Below are 24070 nucleotides of genomic sequence, written 5' to 3'. Positions count from 1 at the left end.
GTGCTGGTAAGCAGACACTGTGACCATAAAGCTGCCTCTTGTCTAGAACCTTCAGGCATCAGCATTTTAAAATGTTTTTCTGCCTGGTCTCTGTACCTTTCACACTTGGGCCTGAGTGATGGGTCTGCGGAGACACGGTTCTCCATAGCTCTGTGTACTGAGGTTCTGTACACACTCTCCACTAGTCATTTCTCTAGACACGCTGAGAGACATGCTATTCTTAGAGTGGAAGGTTCAGGTTCTCCTCTAGGTGACAGGATGTCCAAGAGCTGAGCAGCCATGCTGCCAAAAACATAGCCATCTGAGATGTAGTACAGAAGTAAAAACATTTATTTTTTTTTCCATCTTTAGAACTCTGGTCCCACAAGGTCAGCAGTCTTGACCCTTCATAAAAGAAACCTTTTAACTGAAGGGAAGGTTAAGTCTATAAAGAAACTAGGAAGTTCACTGAAGAGACAGTAATTTCTTATGAACCACTACTCCTGGTGGCCACTTCCGGCTGACAGAGCTCTGTCACAGTCTCTGAAGGAAAGGAAGGAAGCATCTACAGGTATGTTCTTCCAGAAGCCACCCGGGAGGGAAAGGCAAGTGGGCCAGCTCCACCATGAACCTGTGAGCCCAGAGCAGAGCCAGAGGACAGGCAGCCTGGCCCAGTCTGTAATGCTTCGACTTCCCACAACACTGTGCAGTTGGCTTCCAGAGCCTGCCTCACCTGAGGTTGGAAGTCATAAAACCAGGTATGCAGGCTGCCCTCCCACTGCTGCCTCCAGGGCTCAGGGCAGGGAGAAGGGTGTGTCAGAGGCCTCGCCACGGAGGGTCCTCACAGGGGTGCGTTAGTGCAGGTCAGCATATTAGCAGAGTAATGTATTAACATTTTCAAAAAAGCTGCTTAATCCTTCCAGGGTCCCCCGACGGCCCATTCGAGCTGCAGCTCAAAGACTTGCTAGCAATCAGGAAGGCCTCCTCTGGAAGGTACCTGACAAAGGCTACTGTGGACGGAGTGCAGAAGTCCCTGCCCAACAGCAAAGCTGGGACACCTGCCAACCCGAGAGGCAGAGCTGAACCCAGGCCACAAATTCAATCCATTCTGGGCTTTGGGGGGGCTGTGTTTAATAAGGATCACTGGATGGAAGAAGGCAGGTCTGGTTGTCTCCAGTGGGGAGGGTGAGGAGCTTGGGGGCCCTGGAGTGTTTGCTCCTGTTTTCTGCCTGAGCAGCACCCGAGCCCCAGCAACAGTGTGGCACAGTGCCAACTTACTGCTTCTTGTGCTCAGGCTGTCAAGACAGCCAGGCAAGGAGCCTGGGGCCAGCCAGGAAGGACTATCTGCCTCCTTCCGTGGGCCAGGGTGACGCAGCTCCTTCCCAGAAGTCGGCTGAGGAAAAGGTTACGTAGGTCAAAACTGGACCCAGCCAGTGCCTGGCTGAGACTGGCTGGAGGGGGACCTGTGAAAAAGACAGGGAGGGTGGCAGTATCCAGCTGTGGCAGAGCAGACAGAGCGGGCATCTTTTGGGGCAGGAGCTCTGAGCAGGCAGTCCTCAGATGGCCTGTGTGTGGAATTCAGCTGTCTTTTCTTTACAGAAAACAGACCTGTGCTGACAGCTCCAGAGCCTCCCATACACCGATAACAGGAACCTGGCATCTTCCCACACTGACCCCAAGGACAGCCTTTAAGCTCAAAGGTTCCACGAAGATGGTCCTGGCCTAAAATCTGGGTCTTGATTCTTGACCCAGGGCAACACTTGGTGAGAACTGGACAAGTTTGGGGCTGGAGGTCTCAGGCAGTGCAGAACAGGAAAAAGCCTTTAGAGGCAAAGGGCAATGATACCTAAGGCAGGGCTTTGCCCTGTGGCTGCTATGGAAATGTCTACCCAGAGCAGGTCCAGACAGCAATTCCAAGGGTCTCAGGGAAACAGCTCTGGCCCCACCCGGCCCAGAAAGCTCTCCTCCTCACCCTGTAGACTTGGTGAAGTCGCCCCAGATATCAGCAGTGGCAGCGGCAGCAGGCTTAGATTGTGGCCAGAGTTCTGTGGCACCTCCTAGTGATGTCCCCAAGTCCAATGAGAGGGAGAAAAGAAAGAGAGTCAGAGACGTCTTTCTGGTGGTCTACTCATTAAACATGGCCAATCTTAGGACCCCAGGCAGCTGTGACACAAAGAGACATGTTATAGGAGCAAACAGCTCCAGAGAGGGTCACGTTGCCACCAACTTTTTCATAGGCTCTTGGTGGCCCCTAGAGAGAAAGCAGGAGCCACATACAAGGTGGAGGGAAGGGTGCTAGGGGGAGTGAGTCATCCTTGTGTCCTGCCCTGGCTTTTGGAGTGAAGAATGCCTCCCCCAAACCCAGAGCTCCTTCCAGAAGGCTGTAGAACTGTGTGGACCAACTGGTTAGAGCTACAGGCCACATACTACAAGGACAGCCTTCCAACTGAGGCCACACAGAAGCCGACCTCGAACCTCTGTCCACAGGGGTGGACCTACTTTTGGCTTCCTGGTGCCTTTCCCATGCTGCCCTTGGCCACACTGCCATTTTTCCTCTGCTCTGGGCTGGAAAACCAGGTAAAACCAAGGTCCCTGATGGGGCACTTGAGAGTTTGCTGAGGGCTGAGTGTGCATTATCTCATTTGAAGCTCAGCACAGCCCTAGGGAGGTCAGGCCAGGATTAGTTGTGTGCTGTGCGGGTCGTCTGAGTTTGCTTTTCTCCTCTCTCTCCTGCGGTTGACAGGACTACTGCACAGTGAGCCTGTGAGCATGCTCACTGCAGGCCACGAGCACTGGGACGGAAGCCGCAGAGAGCAAGGGCTCCACCTGCGCAAACAGTGCTACATTTGGGGTTTCAGCTTTGTTATGGCCTATGAAGGAGTCAAATGCATGTCCCATCTGTTTATCAGGATGTTACTCCGTCCATCCTAAGTCCTGTGGTGTCTTCGGGGCCTAACCTCCACATGCACTCAGGCAGGACCAGGAACCAAGGAAGGCTGAGACACACACAAACAAAGACCTAAGCTCCTGTCCCTAGCGATGCCTAAGCCAGCGGCCCAGCAAGCATGCTCTGAACATAATGCTGGAAGAACCATTTCCTAATCCCCGGCAGAGGCTGATTTCAACTCTGGCGCTCTCTTGATCAACCTGACTGAGGTTGGAAGCCTGATTTCCAGAGAGAGGCACCAATGTCAGAGACTCTGAGAACCAGGAGCACAGGAAGGCTTCCTGCCTAGATGCATCCATCCCAATCCTGCTGACAGTGCTGTGGAAAACCACTGTGGACACTCCCAGACTGGTGAGGGGGTGGAAAGAGGCCATCAGCCCAGCCCACGGGAAGTGGCCTCTCAGCCTCCCAGCACCTGGTGGTGGACCAAGAGCCCACACTGGGTCTCCTGCCTCGCTTCTACAGCTCGCAATGGCGCGCTGACAGCTGCCTCCACCTAAGAACAGGACTTTCCAAAATGTGAGCCTCGCTCACACTCTTCTTTCTCCCTAGAATGCTACAACCCTGCCACTGGCCTTCCTTCAGTCTGAGCTCCTCTGGAGAGTTCCTGAAACAGGGATGATCAGGGCCCATACCTTTGGCCTGTGTACCTGTGAGCAGAGACACTGAGAACACACTGACGCCCAGGCACCACATGCTGATGACCTCATGGTCACTGCCTACCAGGACAAGTGCCCTGAAGGGAAAGGAGAAAGGCCAAGGGATAGAAGAACCTCAAGTGCGTGCAAGGCTCTCTGCTGCCACCGTCTGGTCACACGCAGGTACAAAGCAAGTGTGAGAAGGAAGTCACCACTACCAGATGGACAGTCACTGCAGCACTCACCTGAACCAGAAACTGCTGGCTGAACCAGAGAGCCCCCAGACAACTGCTCTCCAGAGGGAGGGATGAGTGTAGATATCTTGCCCCCTGGAGGAGGGGGCAGCAGGCTCAGCCCTCCTGCGCTGGCAGGCCTGGTTCTTGGGGCCCCAGCTGCTCCTTCCTTCTTTCTCATGTTCTAAACGGAAGAGAAAAATGAAAGTCAGCCACCGTGCCAGAGTCAGCTGCACTGGAAACCCATGGGGACCTCCAGTCCCCAACACCTGCACAGCAAATGACGGTCCCAAACAGCAGCAGCATGGGCTAGAGCCAGGCCGCCCCATTTCCCATCTAGAACCAAGACGGTCAGCATTAGAGCCAGCGCCTGATCTCACTTCTCACCAGGACGGTACCCACCGGATTACAGCCATACTCCATTCCGTCCCACACACACAACCCCACTGGGAGTGCTGACAAGGACGGGGTAGCCAGAGCATCATGCATGTGAGGCAAGGGAAGCTCTCAGAGGGCTCGCCAAAGCATCCAAGGACATCTGTAGCGCAGTGCAGCGCAGCGCAGGATTCTGCAGCCCCATCCTCGTGTGCAACAAAGACATGCGCTTGGCCATTCACAGCAGCAGTGTCTGGAGCTGACCCAAGAGGGAATACCCCCAACATCCATCCTCAGTGAAACAGATGAACCGGGAGCACAGGCATAACGGCAGGGGCCATCACAGAGGGTGAACAACCACAGGAAGCAACATGGGTAACTCTTACGGCACGACGTGAATAAGGGGATCGTGTGTCAAAGTGAGTTAGTCTCCCACAACTCACAGAAACGAGGCACAGACCCAATCCAGGGCACTGGAGTCAGGGCAGGAAAGGCGTTCCCAGAGGGATCAGTCTTCTACTTCCTGACCTAGGAAAACCTCATGCTTTCACGGCCTGTAGGATGTGTGTGTGTTCATACATGGGGATGAGGGTGCATGTGAGTGTGCTGGCCACAGGTCACCTAAGTGTCATTTTCAAAAACATCGCCCACCTCTTTGAGTCTGCTTCTCTCACTGACCTGGACCTCAGCAGGTAGCGAGGACGGCTGGCCATGAGCACCGGAACCCTCCTGTCTGTCCCCTAGGGCTGGGATATAAGACGTGCTGCTGACACCAGCATGCTTATGTCAGTCTGGGGACTTGTATCCAGGTTCTTACGGTCGCAAGGCAAGCATTTTACTGACAGTCATCATCTTCCCAGCCCTTACGCTGGGATTTGAAAACTTCACTGTGTTGTTCTGCATTTACCCTCCTGGTGCTTTTCTGTATACAACACCTCAGTACAACCTAACGAAGCAGCAAGCCAGAAACCAGCACAAGCCACACTGATGGACACAGCGGTCCCTGCTTGTAACCACAGCAGCAGCAGGGGTGGAAGTCCCAGCATCCTCACATGCACCCGGTTGGGCCAGTTATTTCCAGTTCTCCTCCTGGCCAAGTCCCCTCTTGCCTGTTCCTCACTCTCTCATCTTTTACAAAGGGAAAGAAATGCTGCAGTCATAGGAGGTCACCTGAGAAACACTACCTGGCCCACAGCTGACGCTCAGTAAATGTTAGTTTCTTCCAAGCAAGAGAAAGAATCACAGTGCCACCAGTCCACTGGATTGGACTTGCATTTTCTCTCAAGGGCCAGCTGGCCAACTTCAAGGTCCCAAAGCATCACCAGCATGAAGCAGGAGAGAGAAAGAAATGGTAAGTAAAGAGGAAAAGCATTATTTCAGAGTCACACACTTTCTCCATACAGATCCATTTGGTCCGTGCTTCCCCCAAATGCCTCCCAACTCCACTGCCCCCTCCTCTCCAGCAGCCAGGAAGAGAGCACGTCCGGTACCCAGTCACCCTAATCTGCTTCTATTTGACAGAGCTGGCAGGGGAGGCTCTATGCATAGCCACACAGGAAAAGACTTGAGAAGCCAGGACAAAAGCACCAGCAAAAGCTGCCCCAGACTCCCAGCATCCTCCTTGTTGCCTTCTACCCGAGAGTGTTCCCAACCTTCCTTACTCAGGCATGAGGCCAAAATCGCTTGAGAAAAGCACAGATTCTCCCGACCCACTCCAACCAGGGTGGAAACACTAGTGCTGGTACTGAGTGGCCCCCTCTGCTCCCTCAGGCCCGTCCTCAGATCACTGCTTCCAGAAAGTCTTCCTTGGTTTCCTGCATCATGGGCCATGTGCCCCCCACCCCAGCCCCCCAGAGGCCGTAGTACCAGGGCATGTTCTGGCCAATCACATCTGTGTATGATCCACTCAGAGTGCCATGGAAGCAGAGACCTGGTGCCCTGGGGCGAGCCTGCCATGAGATCAGGCTACTGGATCAATTCTGGCTACATGGATGGACTTGAGCTAGGAAGGGTTTGGGGATTGGGGAGATTTGGGCTGGGTGGCTTCAAGAGTTACAACCTATGGCCCACATTATAAATCCATGACCCACAAAGCCTCGTGAGGGCAGCACTCACTGCGATGTTGATCTTGATGGTCTGGCCCTCCTTGAAGCCCAGGTCCAATTTGGGGCCTTCATCTGGGTTCTGAGCTTGTTTTGCAAACTCGCACTGCTGCTTCACCCACCTGGGAGGAGCAGGGAAGAGTAGTGAGGCAGGACAGCAGCTGCCCTGCACTGCCCTGCATTCACCGGCTACACCAGCACCCCAGGGAGCCTGTGCTGAGGCCCAACTTCCCAACCAGTGGTTCAGGCCCCCATTTTGGCATTGTAAAGCATCTGCATTTAGATATCAGCTCCCCCATCAGCATGATGGTTTAGACCAGAGGTTCTCAACCTGGGGGTCATGACCTCCTGAGTGGTTATCTAAAACCATCAGAAAACACAAACATTTACATTGTGATAACAGCAGCAAAATTAGTTATGAAGTAGCAACAAAATAATTTTATGGCTGGGGGTCAGCACAGCATGAGGAACTGTAGTAAAAGGTCCCAGCAGTAGGAAGGTTGAGGTCTACTGCTTTAGACCCTAAGTTCTAAACACTGAGAACCAGATAAGCTCATTTGCACATGGGCCCAGGTGGGGGAGCAGCCCCTGGCGTGGTCCACACCTCTGGCTCCTACCTGGACACTCCTATGTGCTGAGTCAGGACAGGTGCCTAAAAGCAAGGGCCGCACAGTGCTTCCTACCTTCCTACAATGCTACTGGCAGCCAATGGGACAGGGGTGACCACATGAATGGCCAGGCCCTGTCCACCTACCAGCAGAAGCAGAGCCCTGAGGATGCTCGGTCCTTTCACAAAGGACACAAAAGCATCTGCAAGGTGACCTGGAAATGTTAGTCCCCCTTGTGACATTATAAAGGAGCAGACCCTTAGAGCCACAGGAGCCTGACAAGGACTCTGGCAGCTCAGGGGCTGCTGAGGAAAAGAAGGGACACTGAAAAGGCTAGGCCAGATGACATAGGCAGCACACAGCCTTGGGGGCCAGCAGAGCAGAGAAGGCCACCCGGAGGAGGACTGAGTGACTGCTAGCAGAGAGAGCATCTCTGGACATCTTAACCAGGAAGAGCAGTTCACCTAGGGAAGAAGGGAGGAGGCGGAGATGATGACACATGTCCCCAAGAAGCACTCACTTGAAATGGTCCTGCAATGCCACGTTGAAGTCAAAGGCGTCCCCTCGGTCCCCAAAGCCAATCCCAATAAAAGCACGTCGCCCTAGGGGGTGGGGGTGACATCCGTCAGTCTCACGGTTCTGGAGGCAATGGTTCTGCTCACAAGAGCCCTGCAGACCCACGCGTACCGTTTCCATCTTCAATTCGGATAACGAAGTACCTGCTGGAGTCTGTCACACTCTCCACAGCGGTGCCGGGAAACTGGTCCACTGGAGCCTGCGCAAAGAGCTCCCCTGTAAGTACAGGGGGAGGGCGGTGAGCCCGGGGCACCCCCTCCAGCCTGCTGTTATGGGCTACCAGGGCTTTCCTGTTACAAGCCATGCCAGGAGAGCTGGACAGACAGGCAAAGCCTTCTCCAGGATCTGATCAAATCTACTCTTGTGAAGGGACAATGCCAGCACGAAACAAGGAAGAGCAGAGCAATGACAGAGGCTTACAGGCCATACGCCCACAGTGTCAACAGTTTTTACTTAATTGACAAGTCTTTCCAATCAGACTACTTTAAAATATCCCCCATGTCTGGGGCATTATTATTATTATTATTATTATTATTATTATTATTATTATTATTATTATTGGGAGGTGGGGATAAGTTCTCACTACGCACCTCTGACTGTCCCAGAACTTGCTTACCTAGACCAGAGAGATCTGCCTGCTTTTGCCTCCGGGTGGGATTAAAGCCATGTCTGGCCTTTGCTTATCTTTTTTTTTTTGTTTGTTTGTTTGTTTGTTTTCTTTTTCTCGGAGCTGGGGACCGAACCCAGGGCCTTGCGCTTCCTAGGCAAGCGCTCTACCACTGAGCTAAATCCCCAACCCGCCTTTGCTTATCTTTTTTTTTTTTTTTTTTTTTTTTTTATTTATTATAAGATTAAAACTTCTTCAGACCTGATCCCATTACAGACCTCCATGTGGTTGCTGGGATTTGAACTCAGGACCTCTGAAGAGCAGTCGGTGCTCTTAACTTGGCTCTCTCCAGCCCGGCCTTTGCTTATCTTAAAGATTAAAACTTCTACCTGCTCCGGACCTCTGTGCCCACACAGTAACGCTAGGCTAGGGCTGCCACCACCCAGCTCAGCAGCTTTATCTACCAGTGGCTGGCTCCACGCCTGCGGGTGATTGGCCCATCACAGATGTGTCGCACCTCAGAATGGCCTGTCACAGAGGAGGGTTGTAAGAGGAGCCAGCAGGCCCTGGAGAAAGCAGAGCAGCCACGGTCCCACCAGAGAGTCTAAAGCTCACTAGCTCAGTTTAGTTAGCCGGAGAAGATGAGAGGCTCGAGCTGCACCCTTGTGCTGGAGCTGAGGCAGCTCAGTTGGTTATGTGCTCACTAAGCATGCATGGCTTTGTTTCCCAGAAGGCATTGGGGGGAGGGCACACCTATCATCAATGTACATGCTAGGTAGAGCAGAAGAATCAGAGATTCAAGGTGAGCTTTGGCTATGCAGTTCCAGGCCAGCCTAGCTTAATCAAACTGTCTGAAAAAGAAGAAAAGGCACCCTTGTGTAGTATCACCCTGTGAGCTCTGGGTTCCCACAGATCCAGGGGCTTTTATGCTGGTCACACTCAGAGGCGCTCTAATAGTGCCCTCAGCGATCCCACATACCCTTGTTCTGTTGTCTGAGAAAGGCTCTTCCCATGTTCTGGGATTAAAAGCATGACCACAAGGCACTGGCTAAGTCCCGTGTCTTAGAAGCAGCTGGGTCACCAGCGATGACCTGAATGAAAATGGATGGCCTTGGAGCTGGCAGCTTCTTAGCACCTTAGCCCACCCAGTTTAGCCCTTCAACACTTAGATGAACCCATTATCTTGCAGCCACAGTTCTGCCGTGGCTCTAAGCAGTCTCTCTCTTCCGCAGGGGGAAGCTCAGGCACCTTAGCCTAACTGAGGTGCTGTGACTTTACCAGAGGTCCTGTCCTCCAGCTTGATGTAGGCCACCTTCCCTTTCGCAGTGATCCGCAGCCGGCCACTCCAGGATGGCTGGTCCAGTTGCCATTCTGAGGCCCTACGAGGACAAAAGACACTGAGCCTCCCGCTCCATGCCGGGAAAGAGAATGGGAAGGGCTCCTTGCTCAAGGACACGTTGGCAAACCTTTCTGTAAAAGCAAGGATGGTAGCTAACATCACCCAGGTCACACAGCCTCTGCTGGGCAACTGGACTGCGCTGATGACGTAGCAGGGACACAGCAAAAAAAAAAAAGTATACACGTCGATGTTGTGTCACATACAGGGGCTGGTGAGATGGCTCAGCAGGGAAAAGGACCACTGCCAAGCCTGACAACCTGCTTTTGACCCCTGACACTTCACAGGGCAGCAGAGAACCAACTCCCACAAACTGCCCACTGACGGCCCTTCACATGGCAGCACACGTGCACAGATACACACGGACAAACATAGTTAAAACAGTTCTTTTCTGAAACGGGGGTTTCAGGGTGTAGCCCAGGTTAGCATGGAACTCCCTCTGTAGACCAGACTGACTTTAAACTCACAGAGATCCACATGCCACTGCTTCCCGAGTGCTGGGATTAAAGGTGTATGCCATCACGGGGCCTACATGGTAGATGGGAGATCCAACTCTCCCATATTGCCTTCTGACCTCCATAGATGTGACAGGAATGTGCCCATACGGATAAACACAATAAATAAGTAAATAAACTTTAAAAAAAATCCTTATTACAGGGGCTGGAAAGATGGCTCAGTAGTTAAGAACACTGGCTTATTCTGATGATCCAATTTCAATTCCCAGCATCCACACAGCAGCTAACAAGGGTCTGTAACTTGAGTCCTACAGGCTCCCTCTCATCTCCTCAGGCACAAATGTGGTACAGGCAGACAAAGCATCCATACCCATACAAAAAATAAATTTAAAAATAAAAATAAAATTCTTGACAAGTATCTTCTGAGCTGTACCTCAGTAACTACACAAAGTCTGAAGCTCATAATTTTTACATCATGAAATAGTCCTCAAAATCTCCAGTCATTTAAAGTTGTAAAAAAAAAAAAATTACTCTTAGCTTGTGGCCATTCAAAACTGCAGGCAGCTGTTGCCTGCTGGTCCCTATTCTGAAGCCCACAGACCTTCACCCAAATGGGATTTCCTTTCCAGCTTCCTTTCCATGGAGGAAGCAGCTAGAGGCCTATTGTTTCTGTCAGGCACTGTGATGCCAAGCTGGCCAGACCGACCAGCTGGGACCCTGAGACCACGGAGGACGAACAGAGGGACATGATCTTCAGTAGAAAGAGGTTAAAAGAGCATGTGTTTACAGGGGAGAAAAGAGTGGCTAGGACGAATATTCTGGAATGTGTTCATCAATGGCTTCTTCGGCTCCTTTAAAAGGCAAGAGTGTCCCCAGTTTAGTTGCACCAACGGCAAAGAAAAAACCCCTGAACAGCAAGCGCCATGGGTACTTCCAGAAGGCTTTTCTGGGAAGTTCTTAAGCGGCTGTCAGCTCTCTAGAACTCGGTCCACACGGACGTAAGTCCTCATCTAACAAGACAGCAGGCTCAGTTTCTGTTCCTCTTACTGGTGCCTCGGGCTTTAGATTCGGGCTAAGGAGTCTTAAAGGTTAAGTGCAGGGCTGGCGGTTTCTTCTGTATCAGCCTGGCTGGATACTTGGTGACCACACCCTCTGGAGGACTAAGAGAAGCTAACCCCAGTGTACAGAACGAAGACCCAACAGATATGGGGAGACAGCAAGTCTCCGGTTTGATAACAGAAAGGGAGACAGCTGGGGAGGTGGCTTGGTGGGGACGAGCATGTGCTGAGCAAGTTTGAGGACCTGAGTTTGGCTCTCTGGAGCCTAAAAGCCAGGTCTGGCTCTAGGTACCACACAGGACTGTGTGGGGCAGGACAGAGAAAGCAGGATCACTGGGCTTGCTGAATGCCTGGTCTAGAAGAAACAGCCAACTCCAGGTTCAGTTAGGAGCCACCTCAAGGGAATAACGGACGTTGAGAAAGCAAGACACATGCTGGTCCTCCTGTGGCTTCTGAATGCACATACGTGGGCACACACACCTGCACACATATCATACCCACACACACACAAAAAAAGCACAGGCAGTTGCAGCTTGCTGACCTCCATACTTGTTATTTTAATATCATTTTAAAAATTATTGCATCGACACAGTAAGGGTTCGATAAGATACCGGAAAATTTGCTGAGTCTGTGTTACACAGCGCAAAGGGCAAATGAAGTTGGCCCTCCAACACACCTGTGGTATGGACTACCTCCTGTTTCCAAACAACTCAGACACACGTCGCCTTCAAGAGCCACCCTTCCTAAGAAGCAACACCCCACGGTGGGGCACAGGGTATATCCTGTGTTTTTCATCTTGTTCGGTTAGGGAAGGTATCCAACTTTGAGTCTCCTCTCCTAGAATAGAGTCCTGGGTTCCCTTCCAGAGGCACTCCTTGTGTTTACAGGCATTTGTGTTTATTTGCCTCAGGTGACGCTTACTCAAGACAAGGGCGGCGGGGTCCTCCCAGCGGCAGTATGTTGTGATCGGGGCGAAACTGGGGTCAAGAGAGCCGGAGATAGGAACAGGGTCCCTGAGCTTCGTGGGACGGGTCCCCCAGATGGAGCCGGGTTCCCTCCCGTACCCTCCCGGTGTGGATTTCCGCGGGTGACAGGGTTTTCTGAGATCCCGTCAGGACTGTCGGTTAGCGCTGTGACACGACCCGTAGATCCCGCCGAGGGAACCCGCTGCCCTCTTGGGTCCCCAGGGCCTGGCTATGAGGTTGCCCGTGTCCTGCTGACGGCTCACGGCCAGCGACCCCTCCTAAATCTAGTCCCGATAGGAAGTAGCCACAGGGCTCCATCCATCCTTTCCGCCCCTAAACCCGACACTCCCGCAGCGCATGCCCGGACGCGGGGGGGGGAGGTTAAGCCAGAAACGGTCACCTGTAACCACGGTTGGTGGCCCGCGGCGGGATGCGGTAGACATGGACCTCTGGCTTGACACAGAGAACAGACTCGTACTCGCTCTCCTCCATCTCTACCGCCGGAGCTCTCGGGACTTCCGGCTTCTCCCCCGCCCCTTCAGGACCGGAAGTGACGCGACGCTATGACCCAAGTCCTGTCTAGATCAGAGGCTCCGGGCCCCGATCGCTCCCGAGTGCCCTCTGCCGGGCGCCTCAGATCAGAACGTGAAGCGATTGCTCCCTGGTGTTGCAGGGCCTGAGAAGCTTGAGGTGCAGATCAGGGCCTAATCCGGAACCTGGTTATAGTTCAAACTCTATACCCTAGACGAGGCTGGTTGATATGAGAAAAGCCCTGCAGCCTTTCCCTCCCCCAGCCCTCCTCAACGGAATGTCCTCCTCCCTGCTAACCCCAGAAGGTTCTCAGAGGCTTCTGGAGAAATCTCGCTCCACAACTTTTTATAACCTACTATGTGCCCAAGGCCCCAGTGGCTTAGCTCGACAGGAGTACAAATTGAAGTTGTGAACTAAAGTTCCTGGGTGTCTTACTCGCTCTTCTATTGCTGTGAAGAGACACTATGACCACGGCAACACTTATAAATCTTTTAATTGGGGGCTTGCTTACAGTTTCAGATTATCATGCGGGAGAGCATGGCAGCAGTCAGGCCTAATACTGGAGAAGCAGCTGAGAGCTTTACACCATGATCCTGGTGGGGGTGGAAGGGCCACAGCACACACCGGGTGGGGTGGGGGAGGGGAAAGGGGACACGACAACAGTGACTCAGGCCTGGCATGGGCTTTTGGAAAACTCAAAGACCACTTCCCACTATCACAGCTCTTCCAACAAGGACACACTTCCTAATCCTTCTAAGAGGTTGATCGCTTGTGAAAAGCTACAATATCGCAGCTTGGGAGCCGAATTGATTTTGAGCTTTCTTGACCCTCTAAAGAGCCCACCTCTGTATGTGACCTAAGATACTTGTGAATATTAGGTAAAGCCTTTGGAATGTCCAAACACCAGCTTTCACCAATGAAAAGGCTAAGAATGTCATCAGATAGCATCTAAGGGCCATAAATGACACTTCCTGGCTTTGCTGTGACTCACCTGCCTGATATCCCCACCAATGGTTTGAAAAATGCCTCCGTTTTTCACTGTAGCACTACTTAAGAGGAGCTAGGAGGTGCGGCCTTGTTGGAGTGGGTGTGGTCTTGTTGGAGTAGGTGGGGCCTTGTTGGAGTGGGTGTGGCCTTTGTTGAAGTGGGTGTGGCCTTGTTGGGTGAGGTGGCCTTGTTGGAGTGGGTGTGGCCTTGCTGGAGTGGGTGGGCCTTGTTGGAGTGGGTGTGACCTTGTTGGAGGAAGTGTTATTGGGGGTGAGCTTTGAGGTTTCAAAAGTCAAAGCCAGTCCCAGTGGCTCTCTTCCTGCTGCCTGCAGATCCAGATGTAGAACTTTCAACTACTTCTCCAGCCTGTCTGCCCCCTATGATGCCATGCTTCCTGCCATGATGATAATGGACTAAACCACTGAATCTATAAGTAAGCACATATAAAAGCTCTCTTTCTTTTATAAAAGTTGCTGTGGTCATGCTGTCTGTTTACAGTAACACATCACTAACTAAGATAGTCATACAAGATTTTCATGAAATTGTTACCACGCTTGGAACATGTATTCTGGTAACCCGAATCTGGGTTCTGGGTCATTGTCACTCCTATGACCCCAAAACAAACACTCAATTTTCCCTGAGGTAAGAGTTGCATTTTACAGTCTACGCATTGAAGTTTAGTAAAATGAGTCATTTAAAAAGAAGTCCCGCTTTCAAAGGGTGGTCACTACATGACACCCCCAGAGTGATAGTTGACGTTTTCTTTGCTGTTCATTGTTGAACCAATAAAGTCTGTGAACCCTAAAAAAAAAGAGGAAAAAAAGTCCCAGCTGGATGTGTAGAGCATGCCTGCAAACCCAATGTGATGGGGCAGAGGCAGGAGGATGGCTACAAGTTCTAAGCATAGTTTTTTAGCAATGAGGAGACAAAGGTGAAACTCTGTACCATCACCCTCAGCAGCCCTACAAGTTCCCCTAATCTTTTTTAATATTTTATTTATTTATTTATTTATTTTAAAGATTGATTTATTTATTATATATAAGTACACTGTAGCTGTCTTCAGATACACCAGAAGAGGGCATCGGATCTCATTACAGATGGTTGTGAGCCACCATGTGGTTGCTGGGAATTGAACTCAGGACCTCTGGAAGAGCAGTCGGGTGCTCTTAACCGCTGAGCCATCTCTCCAGCCCTATTTATTTATTATATATGAGTACACTGCAGCTGTCTTCATGCACACCAGAAGAAGGCATCAGATCTCATTACAGATGGTTGTGAGCCACCAAGTGGTTGCTGGGATTTGAACTCAGGACCTTTGGAAGTGGTGCTCTTAACCAGAGAAACCCTGTCTCAAACAACAACAACCACCACCCTAACACAGGCTTTAGGACAAGGATTTGGAGAAAGAGAGGCACTGAGAAAAGTGAGCCCCACACAAGGGGATGAATGTGGGCTTAAATATTAGCTGTAGAAAGTAAGACATGTCATACCCGGAAGCAGCCCTGCAGCAGAGCGGGCAGCAATGAGTGGGGAGCCGGGGCAGGTGTCCGTAGTGCCCCCTCCCGGGGAGGTGGAAGCAGGTAGTGGAGTCCACATCCTGGTGTAAACCCTGTGGCTTTGGGGCGACCTACCTGGAGCTGGCGAGTGCTGTGAAGGAGTATCCGGGCATCAAGACTGAGTCGTGACTTGGGAGGAGGAGGAGGGGCGGGGCAGGGGCCTTCGAGATTGAGATCAATGGGCAGCTGGTGTTCTCCAAGCTGGAGAATGGGGGTTTTCCTTATGAGAAAGATCTCATGGAAGCTATCCGAAGAGCCAGCAATGGAGAACCCTTAGAAAAGATCACCAACAGCCGGCCTTCCCCTGTCATCCTGTGACTAAAAACGACTCTTGGAAGCTTGGTTCTGGGGTTTAAACCTTTGTTTCCTTGTGATTACGCTAGGAGTTTAGCCCTTCACTTAGCCCTAGGTAGCTAAGACCCAGACCTCACTCACTTTGTCTCTTTGGACACAAGGAGGGATTAGACATTTCTATGGTCTAAGGAAGGAAAGAGATGTTCTCCGTGGACATTACCACCTCCTCACATCCCTTTCCAGGGATCTGTTCCTTCTGCAGTTTGGTCCTCTCCCCAGCACGGCAATACCTTTCAGATGCCACGGTTGCTTTAACTTATGTCCCTGAGTCCTGGGCAGTGTCGACTCTTGGCAAAAAAAAGTAACAACAAAAAAAAAAAAAAAAAAAAAAGGAAAGGAAGGAAGGAAGAAAAAAAGAAAGAAGGAAAGAAAGAAAGAAAGAAAGAAAGAAAGAAAGAAAGAAAGACCCAAGGGAATGCACTGCCCCCCGAGGGAGAGTCAAAAGTAACTGTTTTAGCATTAGCCATATATTTCATTTTACTATCTCTCAAGTTATATCTTAAAAGATTAATTCTTTCTCTTTTTAAAAACTTGTTTTATCTGTACCGGTGTTCTCTTGCATGTATGTCTGTGTACCTACCTCCTGTGTTCCTGGGAGGCCAGAATAATGGGCATCAGATCCCCTACAACTAGATTTATGGGTGACTGTGAGTAACCATGTGGGTTCCAGGAATTGAATATGAGCCCCAAAAGCAGCAAGTTTGGGGACCAGAGGGATGGCTCAGCAGTTAGGACACTTGTAGCTCTTGCAGAAGACATAGATTCAATTCCCAGCGCTCACTTGGTGACTTGCATATTGTGCACATAAATTTATGTAGACAAAACACATAACAAAGTAAGTAAATCTAATTGTTTTTAAAGGACAGCAAGTGCTCTTAACTGCTGAGCCATCTCTCCAAATAATTTCCCCCCTTATTTCTCTCTCTCTGTTGGTAAGTGAGACCATCAGGAGTTCTTAAAGATGCTCTGGACAGGGTACAATCTGATAGGATGAAGCCAGGACTCACTGTGATTACACAGAAGGTTTGGAGGATATATGATTACACTGTGAACCCCAAAATTGTGAATTGGAAAAAACTGCTTCTGTTGTAGTGTGGCTCATCCCTAGCACACACCTTTAACCAAGAGCTCCCTGTAAACAGGGTTAAATAAAGTCAATCATAGGTCAAGAGGCAGAGCAAGCATCAGCTGACAGGAAGTGAACATAAGAAAACACAGGAAGTAGAAAGGAGTCGAAGATTCTTTAAGACAGTGTGGAGAAAGAGAAGGAGCTTTTTCCTTCTGGGACATCAGTGGAGTGGGAAGATCAGTAGGGTGCTTTCTCTGCCTCTCTGAGCTTTAAGGCTTACACCCCACTGTGACTGCTGAGTCTTCACTGATAAAATCAAGTTTGGGATTTTGTTTTGTTATATATATATATTTTTTTAAAGAACAAAAAGGTGGGCTGGAGAGATGGCTCAGTGGTTAAGAGCACTGACTGCTCTTCCAGAGGTCCTGAGTTCAAATCCCAGCAAATCCCAGTAAATCCCAGCAACCACATAGTGGCTCACAACCATCTGTGATGTGATCTTGGCGCCCTCTTCTGGCGTACAGGCCTATATGCAGGCAGAACATTGCATACCTAATAAATAAACCTTTAATTAAAAATTTTAAAAAGGCGTTTTACGGGCTGGAGAGATGACTCAGCAGTTAAGAGCACCCGACTGCTCTTCCAGAGGTCATGAGTTCAATTCCCAGCAACCACATGGTGGCTCACAACCATCTGTAAAGAGATCTGATGCCCTCTTCTGGTGTATCTGAAGACAGCTACAGTGTACTTACATATAATAAATAAATAAATCTTAAAAAAAAAAAAAAAAAAAAAAGGCGTTTTACACATCCTTTTCTGTAAATGGGGATTTCTGGTAAGAAACCATATCCTGCAAACCTTTTGTGCAATCAGAGTGAGTCCTGGCCTCATACCATCAGATTATAACCCTGTCCAGAGTATCTTCAAGACCACCCGATGGCCTCACTTAACAAAAGAGAGAAAGGAAGGGGAAATGGTTCTGGTTCCTAGAAAATTGGGTTAGAGCTGGGGAGGGTGCAAGACCTTCAGTCATTGGTAATTGTGCTAGAATTCTTGTTTCCTCGCTAGTGAGAGGATTTGGTTGGATTCCAAATGAAGGGCCCCTTCCTCACGACCCCCTTTCTATCCTGCCTCAGCCTTGTCTACAGAGGAAGTTCAAAGACAAGCATGGGCTATAGTCAAGACCGTGTCTCAAAGAAACAAGACAGAAACAGAGCTTCCCACTGTGACCTGATGATCTCTTTGTTTTTCTTTTGGTCTGGGGTGGGGTTGAGGCAGGGTCTCAAGTGTCTCAGGATAGCCTTAAACACCACAGTCTCCTGTCCCTAGCTCCCAGGTACTGGGAGTCCCCCAGTGTACAACTTCCGGCTTTAAGATGGATTTCCCATACAATAAGGAATGTGGTGTTAAATTCCAAATCTCCTTTTTTCTACCATTCTCTCAGCACATCTATTTTCACTGAGTGTCTACAGTGTGCCAACTCTTCTCTGGGGTACTCTAATGGCAAACCACAACTTCCTGAAAACCCTCAACTCCCTCTGCTCCCCCAACCCCGCTTTTTTGGGAAGGACTCTAAGTTCTGTATAATAGGAATAACCTAACCTAATTTATTTGGGGAGGAGTGCTGGGGACCCAACCTACAGCCTAGTACTTGCCTAAGCAACCAAGTTAAAGTCCCACTTTCTTTGGAGGTCAGAGGTAAGGAGCTCGTGTGACGCAGGTTGGTCTGAGCAAAGGCTGGCCTTGAACTTCTGATAATGCTGCCCCTGCCCCCAAAAGTGCTGAGACACCAGGTGCATGCCATGTCTCGTTTATGCAGTCTGCAGATCATTCATGCCAGACACTCTACCAACTAGCTACGTCTACATCTGCTAATTGTGGTAAAATATACATACTGATTTTTTTTGTAATTTTTAAATTTAAATTGGTGTGTGTGTGGGGTTGGGGATTTAGCTCAGTGGTAGAGCGCTTGCCTAGCAAGTGCAAGGCCCTGGGTTCGGTCCCCAGCTCCGAAAAAAAGAAAAAGAAAAAAAAAATTGGTGTGTGTGTGTGTGTGTGTGTGTGTGTGTGTGTGTGTGTGTGTAGCAGTTCTGAAACAGGGTTTCTTGCTTGGAACTTGCTCTGTAGACCAGGCTAACCTCGAACTCAGAGATCTGCCTGCCTCTGCCTCCCGAGTGCCAGGATCAAGGCACTCCCCTAAATTTAAATTGTATGTGCATAAACGTTTTGCCTATATGTATATGTGCGAACCACGAGCTTGCCATACCTAATGAGGCCAGAAGAAGGTGTCAGATGCCCTGGGACTGGAGGTACACATGGTCATGAACCAGCCTGTGAGTGCTGGGAACTGAACCTGGGTCCTCTGGAAGAGCAGCCAGTACCTTTCACTGCTGAGCCATCTCTCCAGCCCTCCATCAGACGACTTGAACTTTTTTTTTCCATACTGGGTACTGAGCCCCAGGGCCTCAGGCATCTAAGCACACACGACCTCTTAGCACCACTGTGGCCATTTTTAGTATCTTATGTATACTGCTCACATAAGTATACCATGTCCACGATGCTGTGTAACCACACCACAAGTTCTACAACAGCAGCTTTACACAAAGTGATAGCTCCCCGCCCCTTCCTCAGCTGTCACTGTCCACCCTGCTTTCTGCACCTGTGCGCTTGCCTGCCCTAGGCAGCGCACATAAACCACCATCAAACAAGCCATGGCTATGTAGCTGCTCTACGTCACTTCCTGTGATGTTTTCAAGACTCGTCCATGTTGTAGCACGTGGTTTAACTTCATTCCTTTCAACAAATGGCCGAGTATTTTCTCACCTTATGTACATGCTGAGGCAGAGAAGACGGGAAGTGCTCGCGTCGGCAGCACATATACTAAAATTGGAACGATACAGAGAAGATTAGCATGGCCCCTACGAAAGGATGACATGCAAATTCGTGAAGTGTTCCATATTTTTACAAAGCAAAAAGGAGGAGGAGGAGGAGGAGGAGGAGGAGGAGGAGGAAGGGGAGGGAGAGGTAGAGGAGGAGGGGAGGAGGAGGAGGAGGAGAGGAGGAAGGGGAGGGGAGAGGTAGAAGGAGGAGGGGGAGGAGGAAGAGGAAGAGGAAGGGGAGAGGGAGAGGTAGAAGGAGGAGGGAGAGTAGAAGGAGGAGGGGGAGGAGGAGGAGGAGGAGGAAGAGGAGGAGGAGGAAGAGGAGGAGGAGGGAACACTAGGGAGATAGAGGAAGAGATCCTGCCCCCTGTGGATGTGATTTTGTTTCTTGCTCACTTCAGGTCAAGAGTTCCAGCACAGGCAAAGAAGATGGCTGAGGAGAGTCTGTGAAGGGAAGGTTACCGGGACCACTAAGGAAGCAGGACAAAGCCTTTCAAAGATGAGGAGAGAGGGGCTGGAGAGATAGCTCAGTGGTTCAGAGTGCTGGCTGTTCCAGAGGACCTGGGTTGAATTCCCAGCATCCACATGGAAGCTCACAAGGGCTTGTAACTCTGTTTCCAGGGGATCTGATGCCCTCACACAGACACATGTGCAGTCAAACCATCAGTGCACATAAAATAAAAATAAATAAGAGATACCCAAGTGTAGGTATGGACTCTCCTTAGCCACAGGGAGCATCTCAAGTTACATCCTTAAAACGCTGCCAAGAACTTTTTCCTTTTCTCATCTCAACCCACGCCCCTGAGACGAGATCTCTCTATTACAGTCCTGAATATCCTAAAGCTCACTTTGTAGACCAGGCTGGCTCACAGAGAGCCACCTGCCTCTGCCTCCAGCATGCTGGGATCAAAGTTGTGCGCCACAATGCCCAGGTAGTGTTTATGGTTCATTTTTGTTCATTTGCAGCTACTTCTAAGCTGGCTCAAGGCAGCCTTGAAAATGAACCACCAGAATTTCTTTCCTTTTTTTTTTATTTTTTTATTTATTTATTTATTTTTTTTTGGTTCTTTTTTTCGGAGCTAGGGACCGAACCCAGGGCCTTGCGCTTCCTAGGCAAGCGCTCTACCACTGAGCTAAATCCCCAACCCCCCTTTTTTTTTTAAAGATTTATTTTATGTCTATGAGTACACTCCTGCTGTCTTCAGGCACACCAAAAGAGGGCATCGGATCCCATTAGAGATGGTTTTGAGCCACCATGTGGTTGCTGGGATTTGAACTCAGGACCTCTGGTAGGGCAGTCAGTGCTCTTATCCTCTGAGCCATCTCTCCAGGCCCCCAGATTTTATTTGTAACAAATAATAAATAAATACTTCTTTTTAAAAAGGACTTTGGATTTCCATCTCACACCACTCAACAGGGCACAGTGCTGGGACGACAGAGTAAACCACGCACAGCTCATAGGAGGAAAAACACATAAATCTCACTTGGGGATTTACATTATAACAAACAGAATCAGATATGTTCTTACATATGAATCTAAAAACACAAGCAATGAGAGGGAAAAAGAGCTGGGCTCTGGGTGCCCATGGAATCCAGCACTTGAGATGCAGAAGCAGGAGGATCAGAGGATTGGAGTCATCCTGGACTACTTAGTGGGTTTAGGGCCAGCCTGCGATGCATGAGACACTGTCGGAGAGAAAGAGAAAGAAACTAAGCAGAATAACTAGGGTTGCTTTTCAAATAACAGAAAGCGAAAATACAATCCAAGGAAGAGAAAGTCAGTGCAATCATACAGAGCATGAGAGACTCGTAGCTAGAATGTATAAAGCAAGAGAACACGCCCACTGTATAAAGTGGGCGCGGGGGCTCACGCCTTTAATCCCAGCACTCTGGAGGAAGAGGCAGGCAGATCTCTGTGAGTTCAAGACCAGCCTGGTCTACAAAGAGTTCCAGGACAGCCAGGGCTACATAGACAAAAACAAACAAAGAAACACTTGCTATGGAATAAGAATTAAAAACTGTGAATGGCAGAGACTCTGACCACGTTTTCTCCAGAGAGGCTTCATAACCACACACCGTGAGCTTGCATCTTGGCTACTGAAGAGTGAAAACAGGGACAGGCAAGGCATAAGAGAGGGGAGACGGGGGGGGGGGGGGGGGATTTAGCTCAGTGGTACCCCGCTCGCACAGCAAGTGCAAGGGCCCCGGGTTCGGTCCCCAGATCCTGAAAAAAAAAAAAAAAAAAAGAGAGAGAGAGAGAGGGAGACGGGGCTGGAGAGACAGCTCTGCAGCTTAGAACCTGGCTGCTATTCCTGAGGACGCAGGTTCAACTCCCAGCATCCACACAGCAGCTCACCTTCATCTGTAACTGCAGCTCTGGGGGTTCGATGCTCTCTTTCAACCTCTTGACAGCTGCACTCACATAGAAAGACACACACATGTACACGCGTGCACACACACACACACCTGTTGAGGCCCACTTCTTTTAACATAACTAGCCATTTTGTATTCGGCCTTCATTTTGCTCAGAAGGTGAAATTAAGTTCAGGTTCTCAGACTCTGCTTCCCAGAAGTCATTATCCACAGTTGACACCGAAAGCGTCTCACAAGTTCATAACACTCAGGTCGTAATACTTAGGCTCTGTTACCTCGGTGCTCTGGAGGATTCCTGCCCACCAGCCCTCTTACCTCACTTAGGACCAGTCAGCTTAAAAGCCGTCTGATAACGCTTTAGCTAGTTAGCCAAAATGTACTACTCCCCCACCCTTGCCTCCTGGACTTCTCAACTTGGTTTTTCCTATAAAAAGCATGTTCTAAGAACATGACCGGTACCACAGTTCCTTTTTTGTGGTCCTGAAGGACCAGTCTTGGGGTGTGGGTTCAGTAAAGTATTCATGCTTAACTGAGATCAGTGTTCATATGGTTTGTGTGGCGATTCCTGAACCCCAACAATAACTTAAAAAATAAATGTTTTTTTTTTTCTTCAAGGACAGACATCTGGAAGCTTGCCATCACACTGATGAAAGATGAGAACACTGCTAGGTTGTATGAGCAAGTTTCTGTTAAAGGCCCAGAACAGCAAGTCCACAGCACCAGAAAGATGGTTGCCCAGGAATGAAGTCCAGTAGAAGGCTGGAGGTGACAGCTAAGGGGTGTGAGATGATTTTTTTTTTTTAAGATTTATTTATTATATATAAGTGCACTGTAGCTGTCTTCAGACACACCAGAAGAGGGCATCAGATCCCATGACGGATGGTTGTGAGACACCATGTGGTTGCTGGGATTTGAACTCAGGACCTCTGGAAGAGCAGTCAGTGCTCTGAACCTCTGAACCATCTCTCCAGCCCTGGCATGTGGGATTCTTTATGAGTTGACACAAATGTCATGACGTTTTAATGTGGGAAGCCAACCCTGTGAGTGTGCTAGAAGCCACTGAGTGACAAGTGGGCTTGCTTTGTTTTTCTTTCATTCAGTTTATTACGTTTTATTTAGTGTGTGTGTGTGTGTGTGTGTGTGTGTGTGTGTGTGTGTGTGTGTGTGTGTGTGTTTACAGAACACGGAGCCGTCTTGCCAGTCCCATAGGTGGACTTTCATACTTTCGGAATCAGACTGTATGGTATGAGGCATAGTTCAATTAAGCTGCTAACAGGAAATGGGATCGAGCTGGGCAGCGGTGGCACAGGCCTTTAATCCTAGCACTCAGGAGGCAGAAGCAGGCAGGTCACTGTGAGTCTGAGGCCAGCCTGGTATATAGAGAGAGTTCCAGGACAGCCAGGTCCACACAGAGAAATCCTGTCTGAAAAAAAAAAAACCAAAAACCAAAACAAAACAAAAGAAAGGGGAGGGGTAGAGATCAGGTACTCTGGAAGATGGATGAAGCTGGCCTTTGTCACCCCTGCTCCAGTTCTGTCTGGGTCCTTGGCCGGAGGTTCTCCCTCCTTGCTAATCTGTCACTTAGCTACACATGGGGTCTGGTCTTCCTTGGGCCCTCTGTTCCCTTAAATCTGTAGTTTGTAGAACACAGAGACCTGAGGATTCTGGGGTTGAGATGGAGACAGTGGACAAAGGAAGGTGTGTCTGAGGGTCTGAGGAGATTTTTCCCAGACGGGACAGCGCCCTCTGGAGCAAGACGGCTCCAGAGAGGAGGGATGGTTAGGGGAGCCTTAATGGGAAAGAGGTGGGGGAAAGTTACAGACCACAGGGGAAGAAGGAGAAACTCAGCCACGGCCACAACTGCTTGTGCCATTTGAGAGCCTAAGTGGAACAGGAGCTGGTGCTTCCCACAGGTGGGATGGGGGGCCAGGGACGGTTTACTGTTGGGGAGGCAGGGAAGACAGAAGAAGGGGTTTGGAGGGGCAAGAGGAAAAAACTGAGTCAGTAGAAATCATTCAGGGGTCATATCCTGAATGACTGGAGAGATGGTAAGCGGGGCACTGGTGGTGTCCCCGAGGCCTGGCACCCGAGTGGTATAGGGGGTCATCCTTAAACAGTGAATGAGCAGCCCAGGCTTCCAAGAGGCGGGGCAACCCTGTGAGAAGTGCCATGTGGAGAGCTAAGCAGATGTGGGTGGGAATCCGGCTCCTTGGAGATGAGCCATGTGGCTGGGCAAGAGGGTGGGCAACTCTGAGCTACTGTTTCGTTTTCTATACAACAGGAAGAGCTGAGCCATACCTCACAGGGCTGTGAAGAGAATACAGCTCAAGAACTTCCAGCAGAGAGGAGGTCATTTCCATGGGCAGTGGCTGGCTTGCCGTG

At 50.0% G+C, this 24070-nt stretch overlaps 1 protein-coding gene, 1 non-coding gene and 1 pseudogene across 3 annotated transcripts; 2 read left to right on the top strand and 1 right to left on the bottom strand.

Moving 5' to 3' along the window:
• Positions 1-307: 307 nt before the first annotated feature.
• Necap2 (NECAP endocytosis associated 2) lies at positions 308-12473 on the bottom strand. 2 transcript variants are annotated; one of them, XM_032895227.1, is made up of 8 exons: positions 12340-12473; positions 9344-9444; positions 7570-7674; positions 7403-7484; positions 6288-6396; positions 3810-3981; positions 1952-2036; positions 308-1442 (listed from the first exon to the last, which is right to left on the bottom strand). In XM_032895227.1, the coding sequence occupies exons 1-8, from the start codon at positions 12429-12431 to the stop codon at positions 1394-1396; spliced, it is 795 nt and encodes a 264-aa protein (XP_032751118.1). In that variant the 5' UTR covers positions 12432-12473; the 3' UTR covers positions 308-1393. The 2 variants fall into 2 exon arrangements, with proteins under 2 accessions (XP_032751118.1, XP_032751122.1); XM_032895231.1 differs by lacking the exons at positions 308-1442; positions 1952-2036; positions 3810-3981 and adding exons at positions 4373-4700; positions 5357-5472.
• A 2506-nt stretch (positions 12474-14979) lies between these two features.
• Positions 14980-15392, top strand: LOC116893481 (annotated as a pseudogene).
• Positions 15393-19292: 3900 nt separating this feature from the next.
• LOC116890328 lies at positions 19293-19399 on the top strand. Its single transcript, XR_004386551.1, has one exon. It is a non-coding gene; the product is annotated as a U6 spliceosomal RNA (small nuclear RNA).
• Positions 19400-24070: the final 4671 nt, after the last annotated feature.

Source organism: Rattus rattus, chromosome 1 (genome assembly GCF_011064425.1).
Source record: "Rattus rattus isolate New Zealand chromosome 1, Rrattus_CSIRO_v1, whole genome shotgun sequence".
NCBI lineage: Eukaryota > Metazoa > Chordata > Mammalia > Rodentia > Muridae > Rattus > Rattus rattus.
The sequence above is the reverse complement of the archived record's forward strand: the minus strand, read 5'-3'. Positions and strand labels throughout refer to the sequence as shown.

Coding starts and splice junctions, on each gene's coding strand:
- Necap2 (XM_032895227.1), bottom strand. CDS start 12,431: ATGGAGGAGAGCGAGTACGAGTCTGTTCTCTGTGTCAAGCCAGAGGTC. Junction 3,982..6,287: donor CCATCAAGATCAACATCGCA/GTGAGTGCTGCC, acceptor TCTTCCGTTTAG/AACATGAGAAAGAAGGAAGG. Junction 2,037..3,809: donor GCCAGCAGTTTCTGGTTCAG/GTGAGTGCTGCA, acceptor GGACATCACTAG/GAGGTGCCACAGAACTCTGG.